This window comes from Hemiscyllium ocellatum, chromosome 10 (genome assembly GCF_020745735.1).
Source record: "Hemiscyllium ocellatum isolate sHemOce1 chromosome 10, sHemOce1.pat.X.cur, whole genome shotgun sequence".
Taxonomy (NCBI): Eukaryota; Metazoa; Chordata; class Chondrichthyes; order Orectolobiformes; family Hemiscylliidae; genus Hemiscyllium; species Hemiscyllium ocellatum.
The window spans coordinates 59347319-59363214 of NC_083410.1; the positions used below are offsets into that span (position 1 = coordinate 59347319).

The following is a 15896-nucleotide window of genomic DNA, read 5'->3' on the forward strand; positions in this document are numbered from 1 at the left end:
TGCGGTGGCAGGGGAAAGTGCCAGGATGGGAGGGTGGGTCGTGGGGGGTGGCGTGGACCTGACCAGGTAGTCACGGAGGGAACGGTCTTTGTGGAAGGCGGAAAGGGTGTGGAGGGAAATATATCCCTGGTGGTGGGGCCTTTTTGGAGGTGGCGGAAATGTCGGCGGATGATTTGGTTTATGTGAAGATTTGTAGGGTGGAAGGTGAGCACCAGGGGCTGTCCTTGTTACGATTGGAGGGGTGTGGTCTGAGGGCAGAGGAGCGGGATGTGGACGAGATGCGTTGGAGGGCATCTTTAATCACGTGGGAAGGGAAATTGCGGTCTCTAAAGAAGGAGGCCACCTGGTGTGTACTATGGTGGAACTGGTCCTCCTGGGAGCAGATAAGGCGGAGGCAGAGGAATTGGGAATACGGGATGGCATTTTTGCAAGAGATAGGGTGGGAAGAGGTGTAATGCAAGAGATAGGGTGGGAGGAGGTGTGGTTGGTACTTCTGAATGAATATTTCTATGAATGCTTATCTTTTGAACTGATGTGTTGGACTCTCCTATCATTCAGAATAAGATGTTTGTGGACCCTCTTCCTCCAGTGAGTTGTTTGATTGTCCTCCACTATTTGTGACGATGTGGTAGGACTGCAGGGCTTAGATCTGGTCTGTTGGTTCTGGGATTGCTTAACTCTGCCTATCACTTGCTACTTATATTATTTGGCACACAAGTGGCCCTATTTGATAGCTCAACCATGTTGACACCTCACTTTTAGGTATGCCTGGTGCGGCTCCTGGCATGCCCTTCTGCTGTCTCCATTGAACCAGGATTGATCCCCTGGGTTGATGGTATTGGATGAGTGGAAGATATGCCAGGTCATGAGGTTACATATTGTACTGGAGTACAATTCTGCTGCTGTTGATGGCACACTGTACCTCATGGATGCTCTGTCTTGAGTTACTAGGTCTGTTGGAAATCTATCCTATTTGGCATGGTGATAGCGTCACAAAACACGGTGGAGGGTATTCTCAATGTGAAGGTGGGACTTTGTGTTCATGAGAACTCTTACTGACACTGTCATGGACAGATGCATCTCCAGCTGGCAGATTGGTTAGAATGAGGTCAAATATGTTTTTCTCTCTTGTTGGCTCACCATCTGCTGTTGACCCAGTATAGCAGCTATGTTCTTTAGGATCTGACCAGTTCTGTTAGTAGTGTTAATGCTGAGCCACTCTTTGTGGTAGATGTTGGAATTCTCCAGTGTACATTTTATGCCATTTCCATCCTAAATGCTTCTCTGTAAGTGTTGTTCAAATGGAGGCATACTGACTCATCAGCTGTAGGACGGTAGTATTCAGCAGGAGGTTTTCCTTGCCCATAACTTGAAGCCATGAGATTTCACAGCATCCAGAGTCAGCGTTGAGGACTCTGAGAACAACTCCCTCCTGACTGTATACCACAGTGCTGCCACCTCTGCTGGTTTGTCCTACTGTGTGAGATAGAACTTATCCATGGATGGTGATTGTCTGGGACATTTCCATGAATATGACTGTTGTCTGAGTCGCATGTGAGACAGCTCTCCTAATTTTGGCACAATCTTCAGATGTTAGTAAGGAATACTTTTCAAGATTGACAGGGCTGTTTCTAAAACTGTCTTTTTCAGTGTCTAGGTAAATGCCAGGTGATCCACTTGGTTCCATTTATTTACTGAGACTTCATAGTGATTGTTACAACTGAGTGGCTTGCTAGGCTATTTCAGAGGGCAGTTGAGAGTCAACCATATGCTGTGGGTGTGGAGTCACATGTAGGCTAAACCAGGTGAGAACAGCAGATTTCCTTCCCTGAAGGACATTAGTGAGCTTGATGGATTTTTCTGATAATTGACAATGGTTTCATGGTCACCATTAGACTCCATCTTCCATGGTAGGATTTGAACTTGGGTGCCCAGATCATTACTGGTGTTTCTGGATTAATAGTGGAGTGATAATACCACTAGGTCATCACCTCCCCTGGTTGTGAGACTGCACCAATTGTCACAGCAAGGCATGGCTGGGCAAGGCAAAGAGTAGCAGGGCAAAGCAAGGCATGCATGCTGTTGGTATGTATCCTGATCCAAACTGTGAACTAGGTACCTTTCTCTGTGCGGTCCTAAACGCCTGGTTGTCTGTATGCCATGCTAGACCAGAATGACCTTGCAGGGCACACTGCCAGTGCACCGGTAGATACTAGAATGGTGGCAATGAAGTCAGTGGAGTACTAATGCCAATGACTGAAGGGTACATGTAGCTAGTGGATTATGCTCTGCTCTGCAGTTTAATCACGGGTAAGATGGAGGGCATTTGGAGGGGACAATGAGTTGACATGGTCAAGAAGCTGCTCAGGTTTCCATGCTGAGTTTCCCCAAGAGTTTGTTTGGTAGGTTTAGTAAAATACCAACAGGAATATGAATAGTTGGGCTCTTAAGACATATAACAAACAATGAATTGGGTTTTCACCACTGCCTATTGAGAATCTCACCACACCACTTGAAAAAGGCATGAAAGATGCAGTGAGATGATCTCAATGCAGAGGTATCCTTTGCTGAATATTTTAATTGATTCTGTGCAATAGTCCATGTTGCTCAGACTCATGTAAGATTCTTCCCTGGATCTTTGATGCTGGCATCTCCCAAGAGTGGCTTGTCAGTTCCACTTCTCCAGTCTCTAGTGATTTTTCACTTTGTGCCAATACTGGCATAGAAGCTCACTGTGATTTGGTAATGCATTGACCCTGATCCAGATACTCCATTTGGTCCAGTAGCAATGGACATTGAATGGGGTTCTGGTTCTTGTTTTGCTAGTTACACCCGCACAGTAGTACCAAGGATTCTGAGGGCTCACATGACAAAGGTATTCAATTGCCAAACTACTACCATTTATAGCTATCAAATTTAGAAGTTTAGAACTTTTAGGAGTTGTACAGTGACCCCATGATCACTGTTAACAGAAAGTCTATTATTAATAAAATAGTGAAATTTCAACTTGAAGTTGATTGAAGACAGGCAGTCAATATATTAACCCTTACAGGAATGAATGTTAGTGCAAGAATTAATTTAATTCAAAATTAGTCCTGTTTATGAAGTTTTAATGATAAAGGCAAATGCTTTATCATCATAATATTGTAATTTTATTTAGTGGTAGTAAAATTATTTCAAAGAGAAGAACACAATGGGTGGAAGGGCCATTTCTGTTCTATAGATCTCTATGACTCTGTGACAACAAATTAATATATGAACTACATTTTATTTGATTAGAAAACAACTTTGTACATCATGATATTAGGTAATTTTGGGCTGGATAGCAGACATTATAGAACTTTATGTAGCTTTAAATATTAATTTGTAATGTATATTCATTTCAGTAAGTTATCTCTACACACAATATTGAAGGCACTTTGTACAAAAAGACAAAAAATACAAATGTGAAAGTTAAACTGAATCATAAAGCAAATTACGTAAACACACCAAAATGTTAATTGCTGTGGTAATCAATGCTTTACTTTGGCTATTCTTGTCAGTGTTATATTAACTAAAATGAATAAGGTCCCACTACTATTGTCAACCGCAACACAGAGGAAGTCCGGTAGTTCATTACGGCATTGACTGTTAACATCTCCAAATCCACGATGTACTCCTTTGGTCCTGTTAAAGGCTTCACTAAGACCAGCATTGCACTCACATTGCTTGTTTGCTGCAGGAATACAAAAAAATGGGAAATAAGCAAACAATAGTGATTATAAAAAAAAACTTCATCTTTGAGGAAGCAGTATCTGAAATGGGAGGGTTAAATGGGGTAGAACATCTCTCCAGCTGGTTATCTTATAAATCTCTGAATATGGGATTCAGCACTTCTATCTGCTCTTCCCCCTCCAGAGGCATTCCTGCAAAGGTGGTGTATGAGGTGTGGAGGAGGGCTTTCTGGATAATCATTAGATATAACTCTAGAATTACCAATGATATTTATGTGTGGAGCTGCAGCCGTATGTCACATGAAGTGATGCAACTTAGTGGATACCACTAAGTAGAAGTAAAATTACATTTGAATCCAAGGAGATTAATTTGCATTTGAATTAAGAGGAACCAGCCAGAAATCAGTTGTATTTTTTTTAAACCCTCTCACTAGTCAAACAGCAGTGGTGCTTATTTCTCTGCAGCAGCCATGTCATGTTCGACTCAGTGAAGAATGAGTGCAGAAAACCTCATTCATATTCCACCACCAGGAAGAAAAGAAACACTCGAGTGGCCAGTGACAAGCAGTGCCCTTTCTTTAGGGGCAATGCCTATGTGATCAAAATGTGAAGGGAGGCTAGTGAATAGATCAAAATAGAATTGGAGGGGGAAATAAAGCACTCCAGACCTTGTGGCCCCCACCCTTCCCTGAGAGCCTAAAGGGTATTGGTGTTCCTTGTGTTCCTTCTCCAGGGACACTTGGACCCAATCGTAACCATGGAAGAGGGGCAGACAATCGGCCATAATGACCCACTCCACGGCCTGTTGCCTGGACCTATTTATGGCCAGCCTGGCTAGGCCCAGGAACAAACCCACGAGAAGGTATCAGTGGTATAATTTTGGATCATAGAAACCGGTGGCACATGCAACCTGTAAAATTTCAATTCAATGTCACTGTATTTCCAGCTTAATGGAAATATCAGAGATTGGCTACTCAACAGTCATCAGTGACAGAAGTACTGGCATGCAAATTATATCCCACCACTGCAGGGTACTACATACCATTACCTAACCAACATTTTAATAAGCTATTACTGTCTGATAACAATGATGTAGAGGCCAGTTACACCCGGGTCTCCCAGCCTAAGTGCCAACCTATTTAATGCAGTAAATGCTTTTTAGTATGCAAATCTAGAATTTCAACTACCTTTTAAAGTCAGAACCGTTGCATTATTTGCCTTACATTTGCTCCCATTCCATGAGTGATGCAAACACAAAGTTCAACCGAGTTAAGTATTAATTTTGTGGGGCTCGGCGTAGAAAGGTTCCATCTCTGGGCTTCACATAAGTACTCCTGGCCATCACTACTTTGGATCCTTACCCTCAGCAATTGCTTATCCTTTGCTATGCTCTCCTTTTTGGCAGCTGGAGAGACCTAATATTGGGATACCTCAATCTAGTAAATGGCATCAAAATATCCAATTTATGCCCCAGACATTGCAGGGCCAATGTAAAAAAAGGTACACCTTCAAAATCCTCACTGCTTCTTGGCTCAGACATAATAGACTTCCCTAGTTTGTTGTTTAAATAAAAAAAAATCCTTATGGCCTCAATTTCCGCACCGGTTGCCGTCATGTCTTTGGTGGGAGACTAACAGATCCTATGGGGAAATAGTTTGCTTGAAAGCCGCATACAAACACATTTGAACAACTTCCCAGTAGGCTGATGGTTGTATGTAGACTACAGAGGCTTTTGTGATTCAACTAGGTGGCTCACCATCATCTTTTCAAAGGTCACTAGGAACGGGCAATGAATGTTGGCCCTGCCAACGATGCCCAATTTAAAAAGCCAATAACAATTGGTAATGCAGTTTCAATATAACATGGAAAACTAGTACAATCCCTGTGACAATTGAGGGCCAATGTATTTATTTTATATTGGCAAGAGTCATGGGCAGAACATCCATTAGGTTACAGTGATGGGTGGTGAATTCTGATCCCAAATAAACTTCATGGAGGGAAAATCTGAGGGATTTATATGCCAGTATTTTAATTTGATACTTTTAAGACATACTTGGGCCAAAATGTATTCAAGAATTCTGGCAGACTCCTACTGTAGGAATAAGGCAGAAGGCTAGAGACCCAGTTTCTGCCACATAAAGTACAGAAAGTATTCCAAGGCCATAGATATTGAGAACAGCCCAGGCCAGGGGTTTGCTTTGCTGATTTTACTTTTGCTTCTTAGAAGATACCAGGTCAATTCCAGATGGTGGACTCAGAGGGTTTAGTTGTAGCAAGAGGCTTGCATTGCCAAGGAAAGGTTACAGCCTTATTGTTAAAGAAATGCCAGCCTGAGATAGAGGGGCAAACAAGACCGTGGTGGGACTCGGGTTTGGCCCCTGCTTCCACTGGTATCAGAATTTCTGGCTGAGTAAATGGACAGCAGAGTTGTACCTTTATGGCATGGATACCTCAGATTGACTGGTGTCCATGCTGGAGGGAACTGGTGGATGTGATGTAGGAGTAATCACTGAGCAAACAGGGGTGGGTGATGGTCTGAGCTAGATACGTAGATAGAATATCGACAAGGCAATTGTTACAGGTAACTATATGAGGACCAAGAGTAAGGGAGTTGCATTGTCATGAACTTAAAGTAGAAAGTAGTTGGATTCCGGTAGCAGATGGAAAATACGCTATTTGTTTAGCCTTCTGAATTGAAAATAAAGATAGCACTTTAGTACATTGTTTTTGATGGTAATTTGATTAGAAAAAAATCACTGATTTTCAACAATTTCAATCAAACATCATGGAACTGAAAAAACCCCACTCTTCTGCCATGGTTTGCCCTGAACCTCGCAGGATGGTATTCCAGTGAATGGAACCTCAATGAGCCCCAAACCTGAGAGCTGGCATAGGAAGGGATGGACTGTGTTCTGGATCCAAGGCTTTCACTGGGTCCCAGAGAGTACTGCTAAAGATACACTTGGTCAGATCAGGAGTACCTCTATGACTGTGTTGTGTGGAACCTCAAAGGAAAGTTGCATATTTTTTAACTAAATTTTAAAACTGTTCTCTCCAGAACAGGGAATGAGAGGAGAACAAATAATTTTTTCTAGGGAGACACATACCCCCAATTTTCCACACTCCATCCTCTCTCCCTTCTTTAATCTAGGACCAGATAGTGATATGTTAACTTCTGGCATCAAAAAAAAGTAGTTGATAGGGAAATGCAGTATGACTCACCCTCAGATAGAACTCGCCTTCATTTCCAGAGATGATCTGGAAGGTGTTGAATGTATTGGGGTAAACACTTGTTGCTTGAATTTGGAAGATATCAGAGGGGACAGATCTGTCTGATCGAACATTCATGTATTTATACACATAGGAATAAGGCTGGTCACGACAAGCTGCATTTACTGCTGGGCAGACACAGCGACTGAATTTTAAAAAAGGAAGCAAAACAGACATCATTAGGAGTGCAAATGCTCAGCATATTCTGCAGTTTTCTAGGAATACTGCTGTACGACTAATTGTTACCTGTTGTGGAATTGGGTTATGGTGCAGTATGTCCATACAAATTAAATCAAATATCTGTAGTAAACCATAGTCCCATTTCTAAAATTCCTTCGCTCTCTAAAATCTTTGAACATATTGTTACTTACCAAATCTATGCCCAGTTTTTCCCTAATTCTATGTTGGAATACATCCAATTAGGTTGCAGTACTGGAACTACTGCTGTGAAATTCACAAACAAAAAACATTCTTTGTAACAGCGATCATGATAAACTGTCCCTTCTGTCCTTTTCAATCTTTCTGTACCTTTCAGCACATACCATCCTGCTCCAGCACTGCTCCTCTTTGGTCTAGCTAGATGGCCCTACTCTAGTCTGATTTCATTCTTATATTTAAAGGTTGCCAGAGAACACCTGAGAAGGTTTCTTCTAACCCTCTTATACTGTTACTCCAGAAATGCACCAAGGATCTTGCCATTATTTCCGTTCTGACCTACACACAGACCCTTGATGGTCGTATCTGAAGATAAATCAGTTTCCACATATAGGCCAAAGGCACCAGCCTGTCTTCAGACCTCACCATTAGCTGATTTGTAAGACAAACTGTCCGACATCTAATTTGGAAAAACAGAACTCTCATCTGTGTTATATTAAAGATACTGAAGTCATTGTCTTTGTTCACCACCACACATCTCTGTTCATTGCCCAGCATTAATGCCCCTGGCAAGTTCTTTATTCTGAGGAAGTCCATTTGCAACTGGGTTGCTGTGCTTGACCCTGAGCTGAGTTTTGGATCACATAACTGCATGACTAAGATCACCTACTTTCAGCACCACAATATCACTCTACTCGAATCCTGCCTCAGCTCAGCTGCTGCTGAAACCCTCACCCATACCTTAATCATCTCAAGACTTGGTAATTGGATGCTTTGTTGGTTGTCACCTCACCTCCCACCTGGGAAATAGCATGCTTATCTAAAATCTGATGTTGGTATTTTATTCCACTCCAAATTACATTCATTGAGCCTTCACTGGTTCCCCATTGGAATATATCTCAATTTTAACACCTTATCCTTGTTATCTTCGCCCTTCACTACCTCTGTAGCCTTCTCCAGCTTGACAAGCTGGTTTAATCCTGGCTATCCCCATATCCCGATTTTAATTGCAGCCCTGCTTCTGATTGTGTTCTGCAGTTTGATCCTAATCTCCAGAATTACCCTCTCTAACCCTTGCTACTCCTCTCCTTTCAAGGTTTGCTGTTGAACAAGCTTTTGGTTATCTGCTGAGCTACTTGCTTTCTCCCTCTGTGGCTTGGTGTAAAATATATCTTAATTTGATGGTTTGCATTAAGTTCCTTGGGACATTTTTTTATGCTACATATACCTTATGTATGTAAGTTGTCGCTGAAGAAAGCTATATAGTTCTTCAAAGTGCCAGAAATGCATGCTTCCCAATATCACGAGAAATAAAAGTACTCACTTATAAGTTGCATTTCATGGTATTTGCTGACAGTAATTAGTACAGGTCAGCTCCCTCTCCTCAGTTTTCCTTTTCTAAGTCCAGTACCACTGGACCAGACCAAATTTTGCTCCTTAGATGCTGCTTCTGCTGCTAATGGAAGTGATTCTTTAGACTACATACAATGACTGGGAATTTTTGCAAGCCCTGATATTTCTAGCTGTAGTGTGAAGTAACTATACCCTTCTACAAATTGGTAGCAGTGTAATTATGGCTCGTTATTGACAGTGCTAAGTTGGAATTAAGGAAACGGTGAAGGGGAAAGTGGATGCTAATGAAGATGGTGAAATGGCTGATAATGAAGTAAGATAGCATTGCAGGAGGGCAAATGGGTGGCCAGTGAAGAGGAAGATTGGATTGTAATGAAGCCGCAAAGGAAAGGGAAAGGATGACAATTAAATTTAAAGGGGAGGGAGGGATATGTTAAAAGGATGGAAGGAAACAGAAGTAGGGAATGATCCAGGGTAAGGAGAGTAAAAGAGGGTGAATCTGAAAGGGGGCATGGTTTGGGGTCTGAAGCCACAGATAGGGAACAAGGTACCAATAATACCTGAGAGAGGGAAAACAGACTGTTTCCCAGAATGGTAGAACTGACAGGTGAAGAAAGACTGTATCGACTCGGCTTGTACTTACAGGAATTTAGAAGAACAAGGAGGGATCTCAGAGAAACATACTAAACACTGATGGGACTAGACAGGCTAGATATGTGAAGAATGTTCCTGATGTTGGGAATGTCCAGAACTAGGGATCACTTAAAAAGAATTTCTTCACTCAGAGTTGTGAACCTGTGGAATTCTCTCCCACAGAAAGATGTTGAGATCAGTTCATTAGATATATTCAAGAGGGAGCTGGGTGTGGCCCTTGCAGCTAAAGGGATCAAGGGGTGTGGAGAGAAAGCAGGAGTGGGATACTGAAGTTTCATGATCAGTCATGATCATGTTGAAAGGTGGTGCAGATTCAAAAGGCTGAATGATCTACTCATGCACCTGCTTCTATGTTTCGATGTAATCTCAGCATTAGCCTGGAATGGGCAGTAGAAGAGGGCCAGCTCGAAATGTGAAAGTAATCACTGTGAATTGCTTAGAGGGGAGAAAGGGCAACTATATAGTGGGAACACTGGAGGAGAATCGGAGGCCCTGCTCAAAAGGTGATCGACTAGACTGGATAATCTCCATGCAAACTGAATTAGGATAAGTGAGGTATTGGTGGCATCATTTTCTGGTCTCACTGATCTCTCAAAAACCTACCCATCAATTTATTCATGTTTATTAAATTAAGAATTTATTAATTGTGAAAGAAAGTGCTAATCATTAATCAGAATGTAATGTTCTTAGGACAAATATTAAAATGCTTTCGGGGACCTCCAATAAACCCGGTAGAAAAACAAAATTATTTTTAATAATAAATATAAGATACTATATGCAGTTAGGAAAGTTGAAAATTGGTTGGGATTAGCTATGTCCATTTTGATTTAGATAAAACGTGCACTTCAAAAGAGTAAATGCTCACTTGAAGGTATCTTTTGGAATGAAGTAATCATTATCACTTGTTTGTGACACTTACACTATTTCTAAGAAAGTTTCTAACTCAACTGATTTTCAAATGTTAGATGTTCACTTTCCTCTTAATTTGTTTTTCTCTTGTATCATGAAATTAAGACAGTGTTAAGAGAGTTGAAATCTTTAAATACTCACTTTTCAGACATCTGAGTGTAAGGCTCATGGCATGGATTTCGAGGATAACATCTATATCCACCATGATAGTTCCAACATTTCTCTTGTTCCAGACAAGCATTTTCTGTTTCACATTCATTTATATCTGTTTAAGGGAAAAAGAAAATTGAAAATTGAAAGTCTCAGCCTGTGGTTGAATTTTTATCCCGGAATTTCAATAAATCCTTGAAATGCTGTAGTGGCAGTGACCATGGGTCAATTGTGAGTTAGCAATTGTTGTAAAGATAATTACTGCAATGACTGAATATAATAAAGATAGGAGCACCCAATTTGGAAACTATGGAACTGATAGTGCTGATTTGTCAGCAAAAAAGAATATTTCCTTCACATGTTCTCTCATGCTCTGGGCTATTCTTTACCAGTGATCCATATGGCCTTCACAGCTTCACAATGACGCAACTCCAAAAAGATTGAAGTTCTGACACTTAGATTTGCTCTATACTCAGTCCCTAGTAAGGACATAGGAAGGAGCGGGCCATTCAATCCATTGAGCATGGCTCATGAGCTGCCTCAATACCATTGTACTGCATTATCTCCATGTCCCTTGATGCGATTACAATCCATTTCTGTCCTGAACAACCCTCAATGATTGAGTTTTCGCAGCCCTTTAGGATTGAGAATTCCAAAGATTTATGATCTTCTAAGTGAATAAAATTCCTCCTTGCCTTAGTCTTAAATGCCCTACAATTTACCTGAGACTATATTCTCTGGTTCAAGACTCATCAGCCAGGGGAAATATCTTATCTACATCCAACCTGTCATGCCTTATAAAAACTTTGTAGGCATCAATGAGATCACCTCTTAATCTTTGAAACTGTTGAGAATACAGGGTCAATCTCTCCTGATAAGATAACCTGCTGATGCTCTGGCTTAGTCTGTTGTGTTCCCTCTATGGTAGTATATTCTCCTTCAGATAAAGAGATCAAAACCATACAAAATGTTTTGGGTGCTTTCCGAATTGCTTGCTACACCTGCATGCTAGCTTTTAGTGAATTGAGAAAAAGGACACCCAGGTCCATTTGGATATCAATGTTTCTCAGCTTTTCATTATTTATGAAGTATGTTCTAATTTTTAATCTAAGTGGATAACTTCAGATACACTATATTTCATATTATATTCCATCTGTTTATGCTTACCCATTCACACAGCCTGTCCAAGTCCCATTGAAGTCTCCTTGCACCTCCCTCACAATGCATGTTTCCACCTAGTTTCATCTCTTCAGCAAATTTGGAAATTATATTTATTCCTCTCAGTGACATTATTGACATAGAATGTTAACAGCTGTGGACCAAAGAATGATCCTTGTCGTACTCCACTAGTAACAGCCTGCCATTCTTAGAATGGTCCATTTAAACCTACACTGTTTTCTACCTGTTAACCAATTCTCAATCCATTCCTGTACATTACTCCAATCTTATGTGCCAATTTTGTTTCCTAACCTTCAGTGCAGAACCTTACCAAAAACCTGGAAATGAAAATATATTGCTGGTTCTCTATTATCTATGTTGCAAGTAATATCCTCAAAGAACTTCAGTAGGTTTGTCAAACATGATTTCTCTTTCATTAGTCTTTGTTGACTTTGACAAAACATATCTTTTTTTTGGTGTTCAGTTATCTCATCCTTTATCACCAATTCTAATATTTTTTCCAATACTAATGTCAAAATAACAGGTCTGCAGTTCTCTATTTTCTCTCTTCCTCCATTCCTAAATAATGGAGTTACATTTTCTACTTTCCAGTCTGCAGGAATCTTTCCATAATCTATAGAATTTTAAAAGATACCCATCAATACATCCATTATCTCTAAAGCCATCTCCTTAACCATACTTGGATGTGGCTCATCCAGTCCATGAACCTTCAATCAATTTTATATTTTGAGTAACACTTCTTTAATGATATTGATTTCACTTAATTACTCATTTTTAACAACAACTCTGATTCCTTGGTGTTTTTGGAAGGTTTACTGTATCTTCTTTCATGAAGACAGACATAAAGTACTTGCTTTGTTTCTCTGCCATTTATGTATTCTCCATTACAAATTCTCCTGCTTCCACTTGCAATGGACCCACATTGGTTTTTTGGCAGAAGTGGGTACTGTAGATGCTGGAGATTAGAGTCAAGATTAAAGTGGTGCTGGAAAAGCACAGCAGGTCAGGCAGCATCTGAGGAGCAGGAAATTCGACGTTTCGGACAAAAGCCCTTCATCAGGAATTCCTGATAAAGGCTTTAGCCTGAAATGTCAATTTTCCTTCTCCTCAGATGCTGCCTGACCTGCTGTGCTTTTCCAGCACCACTTTAATCTTGACCCACATTTGTCTTTGTTAATCTCTTTTCACATACCTAATGAAGCTTTTACAGTTCACCTTTGTTTCTCATTTTCTTGTATTCATTTCCTCTTTTACCTTTATCAGTTTCTTAGTTATCCTTTGCGGGATTTTAAATTGCTCCCAATCTTCAGGCTTATTAATGTTTTTGGTTACTTAATAAGCCACTTCCTTTGATCCAGTGCTCCGCTGACTTCTTTTCTTAGCTATTTGTTCAATGTTCCTGTTGCATGTCTTTTTAAAATTATACATACATATATATATGTTACAGTCCATGTAATACTTACTTAAATATGAACCATTGTCTGTTTCTCAGCAAATCTTTTAGTGTACTTTTCCTATCCAGATAACCCACTTGCCTCTCTTAGATTCATGGTTTCCTTTGTTCAAATATTAAGAACCCCATTTCAGAATGAATTGCATCACTTGCAATGTAAAATTTTATCATACTGTGTTCACTTTTTTCCCAAGTGTTCCTTTCAGAAAGATTATCAATTAGCACTTTCTTATTACATATTTGACATGATCTCATCTTTACTATTTTTCTTTATTTTAGATACATGGAAAAGGATACTGCTTTAAACCCAGAAAACTGTGGAAGGAGATGTAGCAGTTTTAATGCAATTACCGAACCCATTGTCTGTTATATTCATGGTGTCCTAAAGAAGGGTCACTGGGCCCAAAATGAGAACTTTTCTCACCACAGATACTGTGAGACTTGCTGGGTTTCTCCTGCAGTTTCTGTTTTTTGTTTCAGACTTCCAGCATCCACAGTTCTGTGTTTTATTTTATTATATATTTACACTGTTGCCTTGCTCCAGCAGTGTGGGAGGATTGCTCATCAGTACCATGCCTGTGTGTTTCAGGCAGTTTTGCTCAGAGATAGTCTGGTGTCTGAAATCAGGAATGGGTTAGGAGTGATCAGCATGACAACAACTTTGAGAGGCTGTTGTTGTGGTTCTGTTCGCCGAGCTGGAAGTTTTTGCTGCAAACATTTCGTTCCCTGGCTAGGGAACATCATCAGTGCTATTGGAGCCTCCTGTGAAGCGCTGCTTTGATGTTCTTTCCGGTATTTATAGTGGTTTGTTCTTGCCGCTTCCGGGTGTCAGTTTCAGCTGTAGTAGTTTGTATGTGGGGTCCAGGTCGATGTGTCTGTTGATGGATGTTCTTGCCATTTCCGGGTGTCAGTTTCAGCTGTAGTGGTTTGTATATGGGGTCCAGGTCTATGTGTCTGTTAATGGAGTTTGTGGATGAATGCTGTTTATCTGCCCAGAAGTCAATGTGTGAACAATACAGGTGCAAAAGGACCCCAGACTCCAAAAGGACTGTAACTCTCTCTCTCCTTGTGAAGAAGGAATGCAGAATTGGAAGATAGCTAGCTATTCTCACTTTTGATTTGGCCTTGAGCTGCCTCTAACCGGTGAAAGGCTGAACAATTAGTATATCAACTGCCCTTTGCATTCAGTAAAATACCTAAGAGACTTGGAAAAAAAAGAGGTGAAATCAGAATGACTCAGAAGGAGCAAAATGACACCACATTGAACCCTGTAGATTGGTGCAATTGAACCATGTTCTCTTTTTTGTTTTTCTCACCATCCGTAATATCAGTGCTTTTTTTGTTTGTCGGTGTCCATGTGCCTCCATGTATAAGGATTTAGGAGGGATCAGAATTTAAGTTAAAGTGTTATAAGTTGATAAGTTTTACTTTGTTTACCTTGGTTAGATCTGATTTATTTGCAATAAATAGTAGATTCTTGAATGACGTATTCTATGAATTGGAGTTTGACAGCAAGTAAAATTAGAGGTTTTGAATAATTTGATTAAAATCTTTCACTCTTGCGACCACCACAGGCTTAGTGGAGCTTAAATGTCATTATACTTTCCCAAGTTGGTCAGGACATATTACAAGATAACATTAACATTTTGGATCATTGATTTTCAGTACTCTCTTGAAATCTTGATCCAACGAGGTGTTCTTCAAAGTGCTATTCCAGAAACCATCCTCCACAGCAACATGGTAGATTAGGTTTTGCCAGTCAATATGAAAATTAAAGTTTTCCTTTATTACTTCAAATGATGCATGTCACCATTTTCCCCTCAAAATTCAATGTTTATCAATCTGACAAGAAAGGCTGAGATCCAGAATTTAAAGATCCAACTTCATTTGACTTTCTTTATTCAGTTTCCTTCACAACATCCATTCAGATTGAGAGACTGATTGACTTCTGTAGAAGGGTTAGGCTGAGGTGTCAATTGCAGAGATGGGTTCACTGACCACAGGAAGAGAAGCAGATCACTGCTGGTTAGTTTGGGATGCTGGGAGTGGAGGTAGCATGCTGAAAATGTGTTGCTGGTTAAAGCGCAGCAGGTCAGGCAGCATCCAAGGAACAGGAGATTCGACGTTTCGGGCATAAGCCCTTCATCATGCTGCCTGACCTGCTGCGCTTTAACCAGCAACATATTTTCAGCTCTGATCTCCAGCATCTGCAGACCTCACTTTTTACTAGTGGAGGTAGCATCCTTTGTGAGGCTGTGCTCAATTTTACAAATACAAATTACTTTTACAAATTAAACAAGAGCAAAATTCAGCAAATGCAAAAACCCTGAATTATAAATGTATAGTACTCTAAAACACTCAGAAGACTGGCAGCTTATGTGGAGCCTGAAACAAATATAGTATTTCAAGTTGATGATCTTTTATTTTTATATGTTTTCTATGTACTAATTTCAACAATTTCAGTCCTTAGTTGTACGGGTCTTTACACTACTGAAATATATAGATGTGGAACACATAGATTGATGGCATGTGATGTAATAATGTGTCAATGACTATTGTAATGACACAAGTTCATGATAAATACTGCAGCATTGAACTAAGAACAGGAAAACATTAATTAAAAGTTACACACTAACACAGTCAACATCTGGAGAGAGAGAGAGAAAAAAGAGTAGTTTGGAATCATTTCGACCATCAGAACTGAAATTAAAATGTGAACAAGACATGTTTACAATCTTTCTTTCCCCTTAGTTCTCTTTCTGCATTTGATTTAGTTGGACAGACCCTCCCCATTCATCCTCTTCCTCCTCAAACTTTTTGATTCTGAAATTTTATTGTAT

At 40.2% G+C, this 15896-nt stretch overlaps 1 protein-coding gene across 3 annotated transcripts in view; it reads right to left on the reverse strand.

The window, feature by feature from the left end:
* Positions 1 to 3311: 3311 nt before the first annotated feature.
* Positions 3312 to 15896, reverse strand: part of LOC132819442 (EGF-containing fibulin-like extracellular matrix protein 1) — a 107161-nt gene continuing 94576 nt past the window's right edge. For all 3 annotated transcript variants that reach the window (XM_060830951.1, XM_060830949.1, XM_060830950.1), the window contains 3 exons: positions 10416 to 10539; positions 6936 to 7128; positions 3312 to 3715 (listed from right to left, as the gene is read on the reverse strand). In XM_060830951.1, the coding sequence (XP_060686934.1) occupies positions 3554 to 3715; positions 6936 to 7128; positions 10416 to 10539 (479 nt within the window). In that variant the 3' untranslated portion in view covers positions 3312 to 3553. The remainder of the gene's footprint in view (positions 3716 to 6935; positions 7129 to 10415; positions 10540 to 15896) is intronic.